The sequence below is a fragment of the Vicia villosa genome, linkage group LG1, assembly GCF_029867415.1.
Source record: "Vicia villosa cultivar HV-30 ecotype Madison, WI linkage group LG1, Vvil1.0, whole genome shotgun sequence".
In the NCBI taxonomy this organism is placed as follows: Eukaryota; Viridiplantae; Streptophyta; class Magnoliopsida; order Fabales; family Fabaceae; genus Vicia; species Vicia villosa.
The window spans coordinates 104013629-104028611 of NC_081180.1; the positions used below are offsets into that span (position 1 = coordinate 104013629).

A 14983-nucleotide genomic window follows, 5' to 3' on the forward strand; every position below is an offset into this window, starting at 1 on the left:
ACATCAGTATGGATTTATGCCCAGAATGAGAAGATGAGAAGTTCTTATGTATGAGTATCTTCTGAAATGACAGTGGATTATTTTTTAATCAGAAGTTCTGATTAAAATCTTTTAGAAATTATGATTCAGTTATTACTAACGTTTCAGTGTCTAAGTTGATTCAGAACCTCTTTAAAAGCAAAACAGCTGTAACGTTTTATCTCGGGATGGTAAACCTGTCTTTACTGTTCATGGATAAGCGCGCGTGCAGTTGAAGGGACGCCGACCATAGGTAACTGTGCAAGTCACCTCATTTGTCTTTATTATCTCTCCTCATGTCACGTAACATTAAATGCTATTCATCATTTGTTTCATTTTATTTTAAATACTCTTCAAACGCTTCTCCTTCCCTCTTATATTTTCTCTATTACACTTTGTCTTTGCTTTCCTTCTCTATCTCTCTGCATTCATATCAAACCCTAGCTGTTCATTATCTGCAAATCCATCATGAACTCTTCATCAAGCCCAGGAAACCATGAAAATGATGAAAACAAAAAGAGAAAAGCTGTTGAAACATCTTCTTCCAAACCCAAAAAGATAAAGATCACCTATGACCCTCTCAAGGTGAATCCATTCGAAGCAAAGTTGTCTGGAAACTATTCTAGACGTGTGTTTCAACCCCCTGGTGAAAGTCCTCCATCATCTCCATCTTCTTCCTCATCTTTTTACCTTCAAGACTCAACTTCCTCTTCATCTAACCTTTCCTCTCCCTCAACCCATTCCAAAGAAATCTCTTCATCTTCACCTGCTGAGAATGTTGTTTCTGAAAGATATTGTGGAAAATCTGCATCAGAATCAAGTCACCGTGACCCCTCGCCTGGAAGCCCAAGAAGCAGTCAATGATGCGTTTCACTCCTTCATGGCAAGGAAAACTGCAAATTATGACAGGGTTCTAGACATGCTGGCGCAGATTTTGTCTTAGCTAGGGTCTTAGTCTTTGGTCTTAGTAGTTTTCTTTCCTTGTTGCATCTGCTTGTTAAACATAAGAACCTTTGTAAAATCTTTTGATTATCAATGAAAAGTTTCTTTGTTTTTTACATTCCAGTGATTTTATTTGTCGTTTTATACATCTGAATCTTTTGGAATATTCTTTTTGATGTTATGACAAAAAGGGGGAGAAGATAAATGATAAATGATTTGATTAATCTATCAGTTGCTGGGTAAAACTCCCACACATTCACTAACAAGAACTGCAAGTTCTATATGGTTTAAGTGTTTTGCAGGTATAAAGAAGTGAAGAGAATCTTCAAAGCAAAACCATAAGAAGCGTTATTCTGTAAAAAGAATAAGCTTATGGAAACTGAAGCAAGCTGAGTGCTGTCAAGCTTCAGAATCAGAAGCACTGATAATAGAATTTGATCCAAAATTTGTCTATTTGCTTTGACAAAATTCTATTTGCTCTGATACATTATTTTAGCCTATATGGCTCTGATACATATCATGTGTTCTAATATACATTTTATGTTCTGACTCGTTCATGCTGACTTTTGTCGTTTAGTTTTTGTTCTGTAACATTTCAGGATGTAGAGATGCTCTGATGATGCTCTGGTACATTCAACAATGTTCTGATACAAATCTAGCATGAAGTGATGTTGGTAGAAATTCAAAGCTCTGAAGCTATCCGAGGGAAGCAGAAATCAGAAGCTGTGAATGTTCTAAAGATCCAGAAAACTCAAGTTCTGAAGCTGTCCTAAATGGAAGCAGAAATCAGAAGCTGTGAATGTTCTGAAGATCAAAGAAATTCAAGTTCTGAAGCTGTCCTAGATGGAAGCAGGAATCAGAAGTTGTGAATGTTCTGAAGATCAAAGAAATTCAAGTTCTGAAGCTGTCCTAAATGGAAGCAGGAATCAGAAGCTGTGAGTGGTCTAAGGATCTAAAGAAATTCAAGTTCTGAAGCTGTCCAATGGAAGCAGAAGTCAGAAGCTATGAATTCTCTGAAGACAGAAGCTTATGTGATCGTCTCTACCGAAATAATCAGGGAAGTCTTTTATTAAAGTTCTTCGAGTATTTATTTCAGGGGGAGATTATTTATCTCAGGGGGAGATTGTTAATCTCAGGGGGAGACATATTCACATGCTTATGCTATAGCTGTGTAATTTGTCTTTTGCCGTCTGCTCTTTCTGATCGCAAATTCATATCATTTATATATGTTTTTGTCATCATCAAAAAGGGGGAGATTGTTAGAACAAGATTTGTTCTGATCAATTATCTTAGTTTTGATGATAACAATAATATGAATTTTGCTTAAGATAATATGGTACTCTAATCCAATGCAATTTCCTTTTCAGGAAATATATAAAGAGTATGCATAATTCAGCGCTCAGAAGCTTTGACTCAGAAGGTTCAGCATGCAACATCAGAACATGGTCTGGCAAGACATCAGAAGATGGTCGAAGCAGAATCAGAACATGGGTCTATGAAAGCATCAGAAGAACATGAGATCAGAAGCACTGAAGTTCTGATGGTATCACGCTCAGAAGCACTTCAAGGTCAGAAGATCAGAAGATGCTTTGCACCAAGCTGTTTGACTCTGATGATATTCAAACGTTGTATTCACAAACATCAGATCAGAAGAAAGTACAAGTGGCAGGCTACGCTGACTGACAAAAGGAATGTTAGAAGCTATTAAAGGCAACGTCAGTAGACACAGCGTGAACAAGGCTCGAGGTAGTTGACGAAAGCGTGAAACATTAAATGCAAAGCTGTACGGAACACGCAAAGCATTAAATGGGCTCAACGGTCATCTTCTCAAACGCCTATAAATATGAAGTTCTGATGAGAAGCAAGGTTAACGACTCTGAACCAAATTCTGTGAATATTAACTTGCTGAAACGCTGTTAAAATCAAAGCTCAGAATCTTCATCTTCATCAAAGCTCACTACATTGCTGTTGTAATATATTAGTGAGATTAAGCTTAAACATTAAGAGAAATATCACAGTTTGTGATTATAGCTTTTAAGAAGCATTGTAAAACTCTTATTTGATTACATTAAGTTGTAAGTAACTAGAGTGATCAAGTGTTGATCAGAATACTCTAGGAAGTCTTAGCTTGTGTCTAAGCAGTTGTAATTAGAGTGATCACGTGGTGGTCAGGATACTCTAAGAAAGTCTTAGCTTGTGTCTAAGCAGTTGTTCCTGGAGTGATCAGGTTGTGATCAGGATACTCTAGAAGACTTAGTTGCGGACTAAGTGGAAAACCATTGTAATCCGTGCGATTAGTGGATTAAATCCTCGGTTGAGGTAAATCATCTCTGCGGGGGTGGACTGGAGTAGTTTAGTTAACAACGAACCAGGATAAAAATAACTGTGCAATTTATTTTTATCAGTCAAGTTTTAAAGCTACACTTATTCAAACCCCCCCTTTCTAAGTGTTTTTCTATCCTTCAAAGTCTGCATTTCTGAATGGTCCATTACAAGAGGAGGTATACGTGTCACAACCCCCTGGCTTTGTGAAAAAGAATAAGGAAGGGATGGTGTACAAATTACACAAAGCTCTGTATGGATTGAAGCAAGCGCCCAGAGCTTGGAATTTGAAGATTGATTCATTTTTCAAGAAGCAAGGGTTTCAGAAGTGTGAGATAGAATATGGAGTTTATGTGCAACATTCTGGATGCAATATGATTCTGTTGTGTCTTTATGTTGATGACATATTGCTTACGGGGAGTTGTCCAGAAGATCTGATGAAGTTCAAGAAGGTGCTGATGAATGAGTTTGAGATTACAGACCTTGGGAAAATGTCATATTTTCTAGGGATGGAAATTCTGTACTCATAAGATGGTATCATTCTGCATCAGTTGAAGTATGAGTTAGAACTTCTGAAGAAATTCAAGTTGGAGAATTGCAAAGCTGCTGTTACACCGTCAGAAGTGAATCAGAAGTTGGACTCTGATTCTGATGGTGAAGATGTTGATGCTACAGTATTCAAACAGCTGGTTGGTTCTCTAAGGTATTTGTGTAATACCAGGCCTGATATATGCTATGCAGTTGGATTGGTTAGTAGGTTCATGAGTAAACCTAAGTGGTCCCATTACCAAGCTGCTGTCAGAATTTTGAGATATGTCAAGGGAACTCTGAAATATGGCATATTGTTTCCCTCTGGGAGAAAGGAAGAATCAGAGTTATTGAGTTATTCTGATTCTGATTGGTGTGGAGACAGAGTTGATAGAAGGAGTACTTCTGGATATTTGTTCATGTTTCTGGGAGGCCCTATCTCTTGGAGTTCCAAGAAGCAACCTGTTGTTGCTCTATCAACCTGTGAAGCTGAGTACATTGCAGGCGCTGTAGCTGCATGTCAAGCTGTGTGGCTTCTGAATCTATTAGAAGACCTGAAGATTAGGGTGAAGAAGCCTCTGAAGCTGATGATTGATAACAAGTCTGCAATCAATCTTGCCAAGAATCCGGTGTTACACGGAAGAAGCAAGCATATTGAGACTAAGTATCATTTCTTGAGAAGCCAAGTCCAGAATGGAACATTAGAAGTTGTGCACTGTAGCACCCAGAAGCAGATGGCTGATGTTCTGACGAAGGCAATCAAGACGGATCAATTTCTGCTCTTGAGGGATGGAATTGGCGTTGTCAGCTTTGAGTGAAGAATATGAATTAAGGGATGGTATTGAAGAGTAATTCAATATTCAGAAGTTGTGATGTGGGCTGATCTTCTGATGGCTACTCAGAAGATGTCGTTGACCAGAAGATGTTATCTTTTGGGTCCCATTAGCTTAGCTGTTTAGTAGTAAGGGTACTTTAGTATTTTGTAGTACTGTTTGTACCTTAGACTTGTTCACTAAGTTTACTGTTTTAGGGCTTATGTGGCAAGATTCTTTTTATAAATAGCATTGTAGTAGCTATCATTTATTAACAACGCAAGTAGAATACAACATTTATTCTCTCATCTCTTTTGCGCCGTTATTCTATTATTCTCTTTGTCACCATCTTTATTCATTGTGCACCAACACTATTGAACCCTAGATCCCTAATGAGAATTAAATTGGGTCAAGTTGAAGTGAATCCATTGAAGGCTACATAGAAATAGGACAGGACTTGAGGACTAAGAACCAGGGCCGGTCCAATCAGTCATGAGGCCCTGTTCTAATCTGAAAAAATAGTTTAAAATTAATAAAATTTAATTAAAATTAATATATTAAATAAAAAATTATATTTTAATTAAATGAAATACCAAAGATAAAATGGGCCTACATTAAATTATTATATTAGTATAAACAAAACTCAATGTTATTAAATAAAACAATTTTGAAATTAGTAATAAAAAAAAACATTGCCAATTAGAATTCAAAATTAAGAATTAGAAATTAGCTTAAAAAAACTAAAGTAAACAAAATTATAAACTAACAATATTGACTTAAAAGAGAAAAAGACAAATCAGCATCACATAAACAAAGTTGACAATATAATATATAAATGATACTATTATGTAATTATGTAAGATGTACTAGTACTCTACTACACAAATTGTGGCAGTTTTTTAGAGACATTAACATTGAAGGGTTAAAAGCCTAGAGCAGTTTCGCGTGAACACCGCCAACAATATATATTATTTTATTCGTAAATTGCAGTGTTGTATACAGAATTGCAGACTAAAGTTGCATTTCATCTATCTCCCACTTTTTGTTTCTTCTTCAATTCTGTATGTATTTCAATTCATTTATCATTGCTACAAAAATCAAACCTTTCATTCCCCTTTCTTCATATTTTTTTGTTTGATGATAAAAAAAATGGGCCCCAAGTTTCGAGGCCCAGTGCGGTAGCGCAGCCTGCACCTGTGCAGGGCCGGCACTGCTAAGAACCAACTTGGTTTTGTTTCATCTTCCAAATGACTTTTTACCTAATTGTTACTCCTTCTATTTTAAAATAAGTGTCGTTTTAGCAAATAAATTTTGTTTTAAAATGAATGTCATTTTCACTTTCTAATGTAGTAATGATTACAACTTTTACCATTGTATCCTTTAATTATTACCATGTATACTACTCCCAATATATTTATAAGGTTAATATAATAAAAGTGTAATGTTTAATGACACTATAATTATATTATTTAATCTATATACAAAAACCTTAAACGACACTCATTTTAAAACAAGAAGTATAAGACAACTTTGTTTAGCTATGGATAGTAAACTCTGATAAATATTTAATAACTCAACTCATAATCATTACATCTATTCAACTATGTATAGTAAACTCTACCTACAGTGAATTCTCTCATAGCAACTATAGATAGCTAAACAGAATTTATTATTTATTTTTGAGTTTATTATACACACTACAAAAAACGCCCTCGATTGTGGCGATTAATTTGCGGAGGTTTGTAACTCCCGTAATCTTAGAGCATTTCTTACTCTAACTTTTAGTCTTCTATGCTTTTTTAATAAACATTTTGGCGCCAAATATTTATTTCACCAAAACTGGCGCGATATATTTTATTTTGTTTTTAATTTACATTAATTATTGTAGATGCTTTTATATTGGATGCATTTTGTGGTAAAACATTCATGTATGTGTGATGTCTTGACTAATGTCATGACATGCTATGTGTAGTGTTATGCAGGATGTGACTGTTTGAGCTAATACAGGTTTTGGTTGTATGTCATGCTCGATGTCATGACATCAATATCTGACAGCAGTGACTATTATATTTAGTTGTTATGTTTCCTTATTTATCTCAGGCTACAATTTAGTAAACTATATATTTTGTGTTGTATAGTTTGCGCTAAAATATCTCGTCTACAGCATATGTGTGAACACCCTAGATATGTGGAAATTAGGTTAACTTGGTTAACCCTAATTTATGTTTGGAAGGCCCAAGGCCTAAGTACTGCCTATAAGAAGACTGATAATCCTACTTTCAGAAGCAGATGTTTTTACGTGAAGAATTATGTGTTTGTGTTCACGTGTGTTTGTGCTAGTGTTACTTGTAATCCAAGCAATTGTCACTTTGATGATTGTATTGAATAGGGTGTTTTGAGTTGTAATTGTTGTGTCCCTCTAAGCTTTTAAGCACGAGTGTTGTGTCTCTTGATTGAAGCTTTTAAGCAAGATCAAGATTTGTTTTGAAGTGTGTCTTCATTCTAGTTTTAATTGTGCTTGTTGTTGATATCACTGTTGTGATTGAGGGGGAGTGAGTAGGGACTCAGGTCTAACACTAGATTGAAATTGCATTGGGTAGGTCTTAAGTGAAGAGTTGTAAACGAGGAGTTTAGCTCTGAATTAATACTGCTTATAGTGGATTTCCTCCCTGACTTGGTAGCCCCCAGAGTAGATGTTGTTGTACACCGAACTGGGTAAACAATCATCTGTGTTTTTTACTGTTTTTGTTTACTCTCTGCAAAATTGCATAATCATTTCTGAACTAGATGTCATAACATTCAATACGACATCGATCGAGTGTTACTAGAATTTTCAATTGGTATCAGAGCAGGCGCCCTGCCTGTTTATTTCTGGGTGAGATCTAGGGACAATAAATTCTGGTACTATGGACAAGGATGTAATAGTATTTGGGAATAGACCATCCATTTTGGATGGATCTAACTATGACTATTAGAAACCTTGTATGGTAGTCTTTCTGAAGTCCATGGACAGCAAGACTTGGAGAGCTGTGAACAAAGGATGGGTATATCCTACGAAGAAAGATAAAGATGGAATAATTGTGTTAATACCTGAAGAAGAATGGAGAAAAATGGGTACAGGTTAAGTTTTTGGTGTGTTTGATTAATCAATTTTCACATATTGATCATGTGTCTGATAACAATGATAATGACCACGAGTCTAATAATGAGAACAATGGATCTCATGATCATGAAGCTAATAATGAGAAAAAAGTTGGCAATGATTTTGTCCGACACGAGTTCCCGTGTCAAAGGACAACCAAACTTTGAAGGTTGTAGAAACTATTCAAAGGAGTGTCTCGAATTTTGGATACTTTGATGAACTTGTCGCTATAGAAAAAAACTGCAAAATTAATCTCAACGAGACCCTTAGTTTGTAGGAAAACATTAGAGAGATGAGTCTAGGGTTCAATGCTGCTTGAAGGGGAATAGAAACACATGCTTGTTTTATAGAATTACAGGGATTGACCAGGTATCTCAGCAAATTTCAATACTCTGGCACAATGATCAAATTCTTAACAAGGCAAGACATTGTGCAACACATTATCTCAAGACATTGTGCAAACCATTCACCATTATGGCTAATACCAATATTTACTAAACAAACCTAGCATGAAACAAACTACTCAGCATTAGTTCAGAAAGTTGTGTACATTATTATAGTTCTCGAGAAGCAACCTTAACCGGTATTCCTCATCCCAGCAGCAATTCCATTTACTGTGATAAGCAAAGCATCTCTGAGTTTAAGGTTGTCGTCATCGCGCCTTAACCTCTTGAGAATCTCGACCTGCAACAGGTTCATTGGATTGAGAAATGGAAGTCTATTCTCAACCAACCTCCTCAAGCTCCTATTATTCTGCTGAAGTTTCTCATGGCCACTAATCACAAGCACGAACTTCTCAGCTGTCAAGAGCTCGTCTCGTAGCTCGCGACCGAGTTCTTGCCTTTCCTTGGACACAAGGGCTTCATCGTAGTACTTGGCTATAGTAGTGTCTGCTTTCCCCAAAACCATCTCAATAAGGTCTATTGTACTTTGGAAGAAAGGCCATTCTTTGTACATTGCTTTTAGTTCCTCGCTATGACCTTTCTCACAAGCTCCTTTCAAACCTGCTCCGACTCCGAGCCAAGCTGGAAGAACGAATCTGGTTTGAGTCCATGCAAATACCCAGGGAATAGCACGTAGGTTTCCGATTCCTCTTGTGTTCTTCCTTTTTGCAGGACGGCTACCTATGTTGAGGAAGCCGAGTTCTGCTTCGGGCGTGGCTTCGTGGAAGTAGGAAAGGAACTCTGGATTTTCGTAGACTACGTTGCGGTAACACTGGCAACTGATCTCTGAGATTTCTTCCATGAGATTACGCCAATTTTCGTCGCGGGGTGGGAGAGGTGGACGAAGAGTTGCGAGTAGTACTGCAGTTGTGTATATTTCAAGTTGTCTAACCGCTATCTGTGGTAACCCAAATTTAGCCTCTACCATTTCTCCCTGCTCAGTAGACCGAAGTGTTCCCTGCAATGCACCATCGGAAAATTTTATAACCGCCGTCCCCTCATACCCTTTGCATCAAGCAGAACATTTTTAGAAAGAAAAAAAAAACTAACAATGATAAAGCTAAATGCATAACCTACCATCACAGATCCGGGTGGTTGGGATTGAATAGCCAAATACGTAGGGCCACCACCCCGGCCAATACTGCCTCCACGGCCATGGAACAGTGTAACTTTAATACCGTAATCATTGCAAGCAGCTACAACATCCTCCTGAGCTTTGTAAAGTTCCCAAGCAGCAGTGAAGCGGCCAGCATCTTTACCAGAATCAGAATATCCAACCATAACCTGCATATAAAAGTTTATAACACTATCATATGAATTTCACGTGATAGCCATAACATAAAATCCAATGCACCTCGAATTAAAAAGGTACCTCTTGATGACCGTTGTGATTCTTAATGATGTGTTCGAGGTACCAGTCTATTGATAAAAGTTTCCGGATAACTGCACCAGCTCCTCTTAAGTCCTTCACGGTTTCAAATAGAGGGACAACCCGCAACCTGTTGTAAACATGCCATAAGATTCAAATATTCATAATACAAATGTACTAGACAAGTAATGTTTTCATCTTAAGCGCCATTTGGATAAGAAAAATTGAAAGATAGATAAGTTCGACTAAAGGTTTCCTACTTACGTTCCACCGGGACTTGCTCTTCCCAACTCTCCAGTAGCAGCAGCAAGCCGCGCATCCTTTTGTAAAAGCTCTACTGCAAGGACATCACTTGCCTGATAATCAAGCAAAAATGCATAAACTTTCTGTAATTGATTAATGATTTAGCACAAATTGTAGCCATAAGCAATTAGTCATACACTAGAGGCCATAGAGATCACATAGGCTCCAAGTGAATCACTCCCTAGTTCAGCAGCAATTTGAAATGTATCCAAGACTTCTTTAACATCCGCCGGAACCTAAAAATAATCAAGATACCAATCAGAAATAGCCAGAATTTATGAATAGATCACAAACCTCCTATTTCACCCTTCAATTAAAAAAATCACAACGGCGGTAATATAACTAGTCAAGACTCGGTAAATTGTATAAAAAGTGAAAACTCTTAATTGTCTCACCTCTATACTAACAGGAACTAGTGGCCTCTTCCCTTTCAGCTCTCTTGTTAAGAAATCTAATTTCTTTTCTTCATCCCACTCACTGTAAGTACCCATATCCAAATACGTTGTAATTGCATCAAGCGTGTCAGCATGTCTCCCCGATTCCTGAAATACAGCTAGTTTCAGGACATAGTTGATCGCTCAAGCAATGATAAATATGAAATATAAATCAGACCTGGCGCAAGTCAAGCTTCATTAGAACCATTCCGAAGGTAGCAACTCTACGAATGAGATCAGCAAGTCGACCATCAGCTAGCACCCCGGATCCGTATGATTGCTGAAGACACAGAAGGTTAAAAAGCAATTGTGGAGTATGACAAACCCTTAACGAAAAAGAGGGGATGAGAAAGAGTACCAGAGATTCATGACAGAGGAGCAGAGGTTCCAAAAGCTGGTCAGCTGTTTCATAATATTCCGAAGGATCGTAGTCACATGAAACATCCTCAAGAAGAAGTTCTAACCGTCTACGGCTTCTCTCAAGCTGAACACACAAATTTCATGCGTTTATTTGAATGATGAAACAGTCACTTTTTAAGTACTCATCGCTGGAATCAATCAGAAGCAATACCTTATCCTTTACGTTTCCCAGGACAACTCTGTAAGGAGCAATTCCAGCAAGTTGAGGGAGCTGTGGCTCTAAAAGCTTATGAAAACCGGACTTTCCTGTTTGGGATTCTGCCAACAATTTCCTCTGAGAAAGTGGTTGACCGGAGATGAAAGAAGGAGAAGATGGAATTGAAGCTGAAGAAGCATTGGAATTTTCTGAACTTTTTTGTGATACTTGAATACTAGGATTGCCAGTTCTGATTGCAGCTAAGTTTGGAGAAATCCCAACATCCTGCCAATAAAAAAATATACGTTATCTAGCGTAGTAGAAGAATTCAGAGCTGCCAGCCACAATCACTAAATTGATCTACCTTGTGATCAGGTCCTGGAATGTCTAGTCTAGGATGCTGCGATTCACCGTTTGCTACATCAAAGAATATAATGAATTAAATACTCCCTCATCATTTCTCATACATAACAAAACACAAGTTATGCTTAGGATTCAAGTGTCAAACGAACATCAGAAAATCAAAATATTCATACGGTACGCTCAAATAACTAGAGAGAAATAATAAAAACTTTCATATGTACCAGCAAAAGAGGGTAAATGAGCTCTAGCTGGAAGTTGTGTTGGAAGTGACTGACTTCTATTCATGGATTGATTCCAACTCTCACGACGATTCTCATCTTTAGCTCCTGTCAAAGAAGAAGTTAGTGGCCTGGCTTTAAAGAGAATATTTATGGCTGTTGCTTATATGATATCTAACACATCAAAGTAACAAAATTGAACTGGACTGATATTGAAGCAATCAAATCTGTGTTACTTTTGCCGGACAGAGTTTGGTAGTCACGTGATAGTAGACAAAAGTGACTGCTAAGTCTATTGACTTAAGGAATTATTTCGACAAAAATAAAATTCAACAGACAAACCTTCTAGGATTTCATGTGCCAATCTTGACAAAGTATCGCTGCACCGATTCATAGATAGCTCAAATCTGAGGCTATCCACTTCCCGAATATAGAGATCGATTGCCATCCATCTTGATAGAAGTGAAACATCTTTTGTGACCTGAGGAACAAAAAATTCTCAAACATTAAAATTAACCATATTCATTATTATTCATAAGAAAAATCACCAATAGTTTGCACTTGGATGGATGATAAAAAAACGCTCACCTTTGCCGTCACGTTTGGGTTTCCATCTCTATCTCCTCCCATCCAAGTTCCAAACTTTATGGGAGTGCAAGTCAATGGAAGTGGCTTTCCCGTATGCTGCAACACAAAGGAGGATCGATTGTATTAAAAATCTTTTTTTTTTCAAATACAGCTAATTGACCGAGAAGTAAAGATGATAGACCTTCTTTAAAGCATTGCTGACTCGACGCAAATAATGAGGAACAGCTTTCCAGAGTGATTGCTCCACTATATTCAAACCTGGGAAGATAAAATGAAAAATGTTATTACATGCCAAATTGTTATTTTTCTTTTACCGTGAACCAGAAGACATGACATTTATAATACTACTTGATACTCGAGAAGCTTACCAGCTCTAGCTTCATCAACTGGAGTGGGCTTTTGGCGCCTAAGCTCATCTGTCTGCCATATTGAAGTTATCTCTCTCACCTGCCAAATCGATATAGCACATGAGAATATAAGAAACATTTCCACTTAATAGTTAAACAGATAGTTTCTAGGGTGAAAATCCAGTAGAGCAGACGTACCAGATCTTCGATAAGCATTTCTCGATCTTCAGGGCTAAGATCAGGGCGGTCATTATAATCCAAGAGATGCTACACAATGAGAAGAAAAAGTAGTTAGACAAATGCTTATATGCTAATTGAATTTGAAAAACTTCAAACCACTGAAATCTTTACAAAGGCCAAACAAAGTAAAAAAACTCACAGCAATTCGAATGTGTTTGTACTGAAGTGTACGGCGATTAATTTGTGTGGGGTGAGCTGTGAGAACAATTTCAACCTCCTGAAGAAACAGAAATTCAAAAATGAAAAAGAAACTTGAAATCAAGAACTGCATTACTGATTGAAACACCAGCAATATAAACATGAAAAGAACAAAAAAAGAACCTGCTTGCAGACTGTGTTATAAAGATCATCAGGGGAAACTCCACCCTGCACAAGCTGGTTAAAGACATCATCACAAGATTTTGAAATTTGTGCCATATTCCCTCCCTTACGAACCCTACAAAGACACAATTTATGTATAAGAGCTTATCAAATAAACTATGAAAATAAGCTGAAAACAGCTTATCAAATAAGTTGATTCAAACAAAGCCTTACTGTATCCCTTACCTATGGTGAGTTTCAGCAATACCCATCATAGTAAGATAATGGCTGAAAGCTCGAGCAAGAGTGAAAGCTTCTTGTAACGTCATCTTTGACAACTCTGAAGCCAACTGCTTCTCAAGTATCTCACCCATGTTCACAATACCCGCTTGCCTCATATTACATGCACTCTGCCAAAAACAGAAAACCCCAAAACCCCATCAAACCCAACACAAGAAAATTGAAAGAAAAACCAAAACAAGAAAACCCCAAGGAAAAAACCAAAACGGGGTATGAACAAACAGATAAAAAGTTGAGTTTTTTTTAAAGAAACCTGAGCAAGAACTCGAATCCTTTCGAGTTTATCAACGAAAGTAGTACCAACTTCACGGTGAAGAATGTCGTTGAGAAGATTACCAAGCAACCTGCAATCATCATCGAAGTTCTGAAAGGAGATTTCCTCAGCAATATCATCTGTAGTATCAGTCATTGTATGAATTCACACAAGAACAACTCTGAGCAAGAACACCGAGTAGTATACAATCTTTCAACAGTGAAACTGAAATGAATCAATCAAGACACGGATAAACGATGATAATCATCACTCATGGAGCAAGTGAAAATGATTATTATCCTACAATGAAGCAACACGTGGATGTATAGTTTGTATTTTTGTCATTCAGTTTCGGAAAAAGCAGTGCTTTGTGTCACTTTTTCACACTGCAGTAGCGTTGTGCGGTGTAAAAAGGTAATTATTGTAACCTCTCTTGTAACTATCTGTCACAGTCTGCATGTGATTCCAAAAACTACTTTTGATTCTATGGATATTCCATTTCATGGATATTGTACTCAATTTAAGAGGTTCATCTTTTTTTCATCATTTCATTAAAATTTAAAGTAGTTTTTTTTTGTTACAATGAATGCAAGTTGGTACTTTATTAAAGAGTTTTGTTATTTGAAGTTAAAAGTAAATAACGTAGTGTGTGGGGGAAACTAAGTCATTTAATTATTTGGTTTTGAGTATGATGAGCTATAGAGACTATATACTAAAATATTCCAAAATTTGTTTTGATAAGTCGTTTCCTTAAATGAAGGTGGAATGATTATTACTTAATAATGGAGGGTAAGTATACAATAAATTTTCTTGAGCACATATGTTGGCCTTATCCGGAAGTAAGAATAGCAAGGAAAAAAACCATAAATAGAAGGATAAAATTATGAGCATGTGCTACTTCCAAACACTTAAAATTTGTTTTATATATTGCGGTTATGTTAAACTTTATTTTCATAATTTAAACACTTTTAGAAAAGGAGAACTCTTATTACATCCTTTGTGGTTTTTAGACACCGTGTATTTTTGAAATTGTCCTTCTGTTTTCAGAGGTGTATTTTCGGAAGTATTTTTTTTGCTTAGCGTGAAAACGTTCTGTAGATACATCTATGGAATATGTCTATATGTATATATGCGGAATAAACTAGATACAGAATAACATAAAATCAACATTGCAACGATAAAACAACATTCATAGATTAAAATCGGCATTACATTGATGATTTAAACAGCAAATTAAATATTTCATTTCAATAGACCGGTGGACGCTTGCACATCTCTAAGATTTGCTCAATCGTTCTTTGCACTGTCACTACGAACTCGAGCATGATTTTCTCTTCGAAATCGTAATACATTCGCCACATCGCCAAAACATCCTCTCAGTTCTTGAGCTCAAAGTTGTTGTAAACGACGTTCCATTCGTTGTCAAATGAAGGTGAACGATACTCGAGCTACACAACATTATGTTTGTCTCCATAAGGTATGTGAATGATGAAGCGCTCATTTCG

General features: G+C 36.8%; 1 protein-coding gene across 1 annotated transcript; it reads right to left on the bottom strand.

Moving 5' to 3' along the window:
• Positions 1 to 8063: 8063 nt before the first annotated feature.
• Positions 8064 to 13926, bottom strand: LOC131643770 (phosphoenolpyruvate carboxylase 4-like). Its single transcript, XM_058914088.1, has 20 exons — positions 13479 to 13926; positions 13172 to 13335; positions 12947 to 13061; positions 12765 to 12842; positions 12584 to 12652; positions 12407 to 12485; positions 12220 to 12296; positions 12039 to 12134; positions 11793 to 11931; positions 11454 to 11558; positions 11234 to 11286; positions 10885 to 11154; positions 10672 to 10797; positions 10492 to 10593; positions 10275 to 10421; positions 10017 to 10115; positions 9841 to 9932; positions 9580 to 9706; positions 9285 to 9491; positions 8064 to 9165 (listed from the first exon to the last, which is right to left on the bottom strand). Exons 1-20 carry the CDS (start codon positions 13632 to 13634, stop codon positions 8341 to 8343), a joined length of 3126 nt encoding a protein of 1041 aa, XP_058770071.1. The 5' UTR covers positions 13635 to 13926; the 3' UTR covers positions 8064 to 8340.
• Positions 13927 to 14983: the final 1057 nt, after the last annotated feature.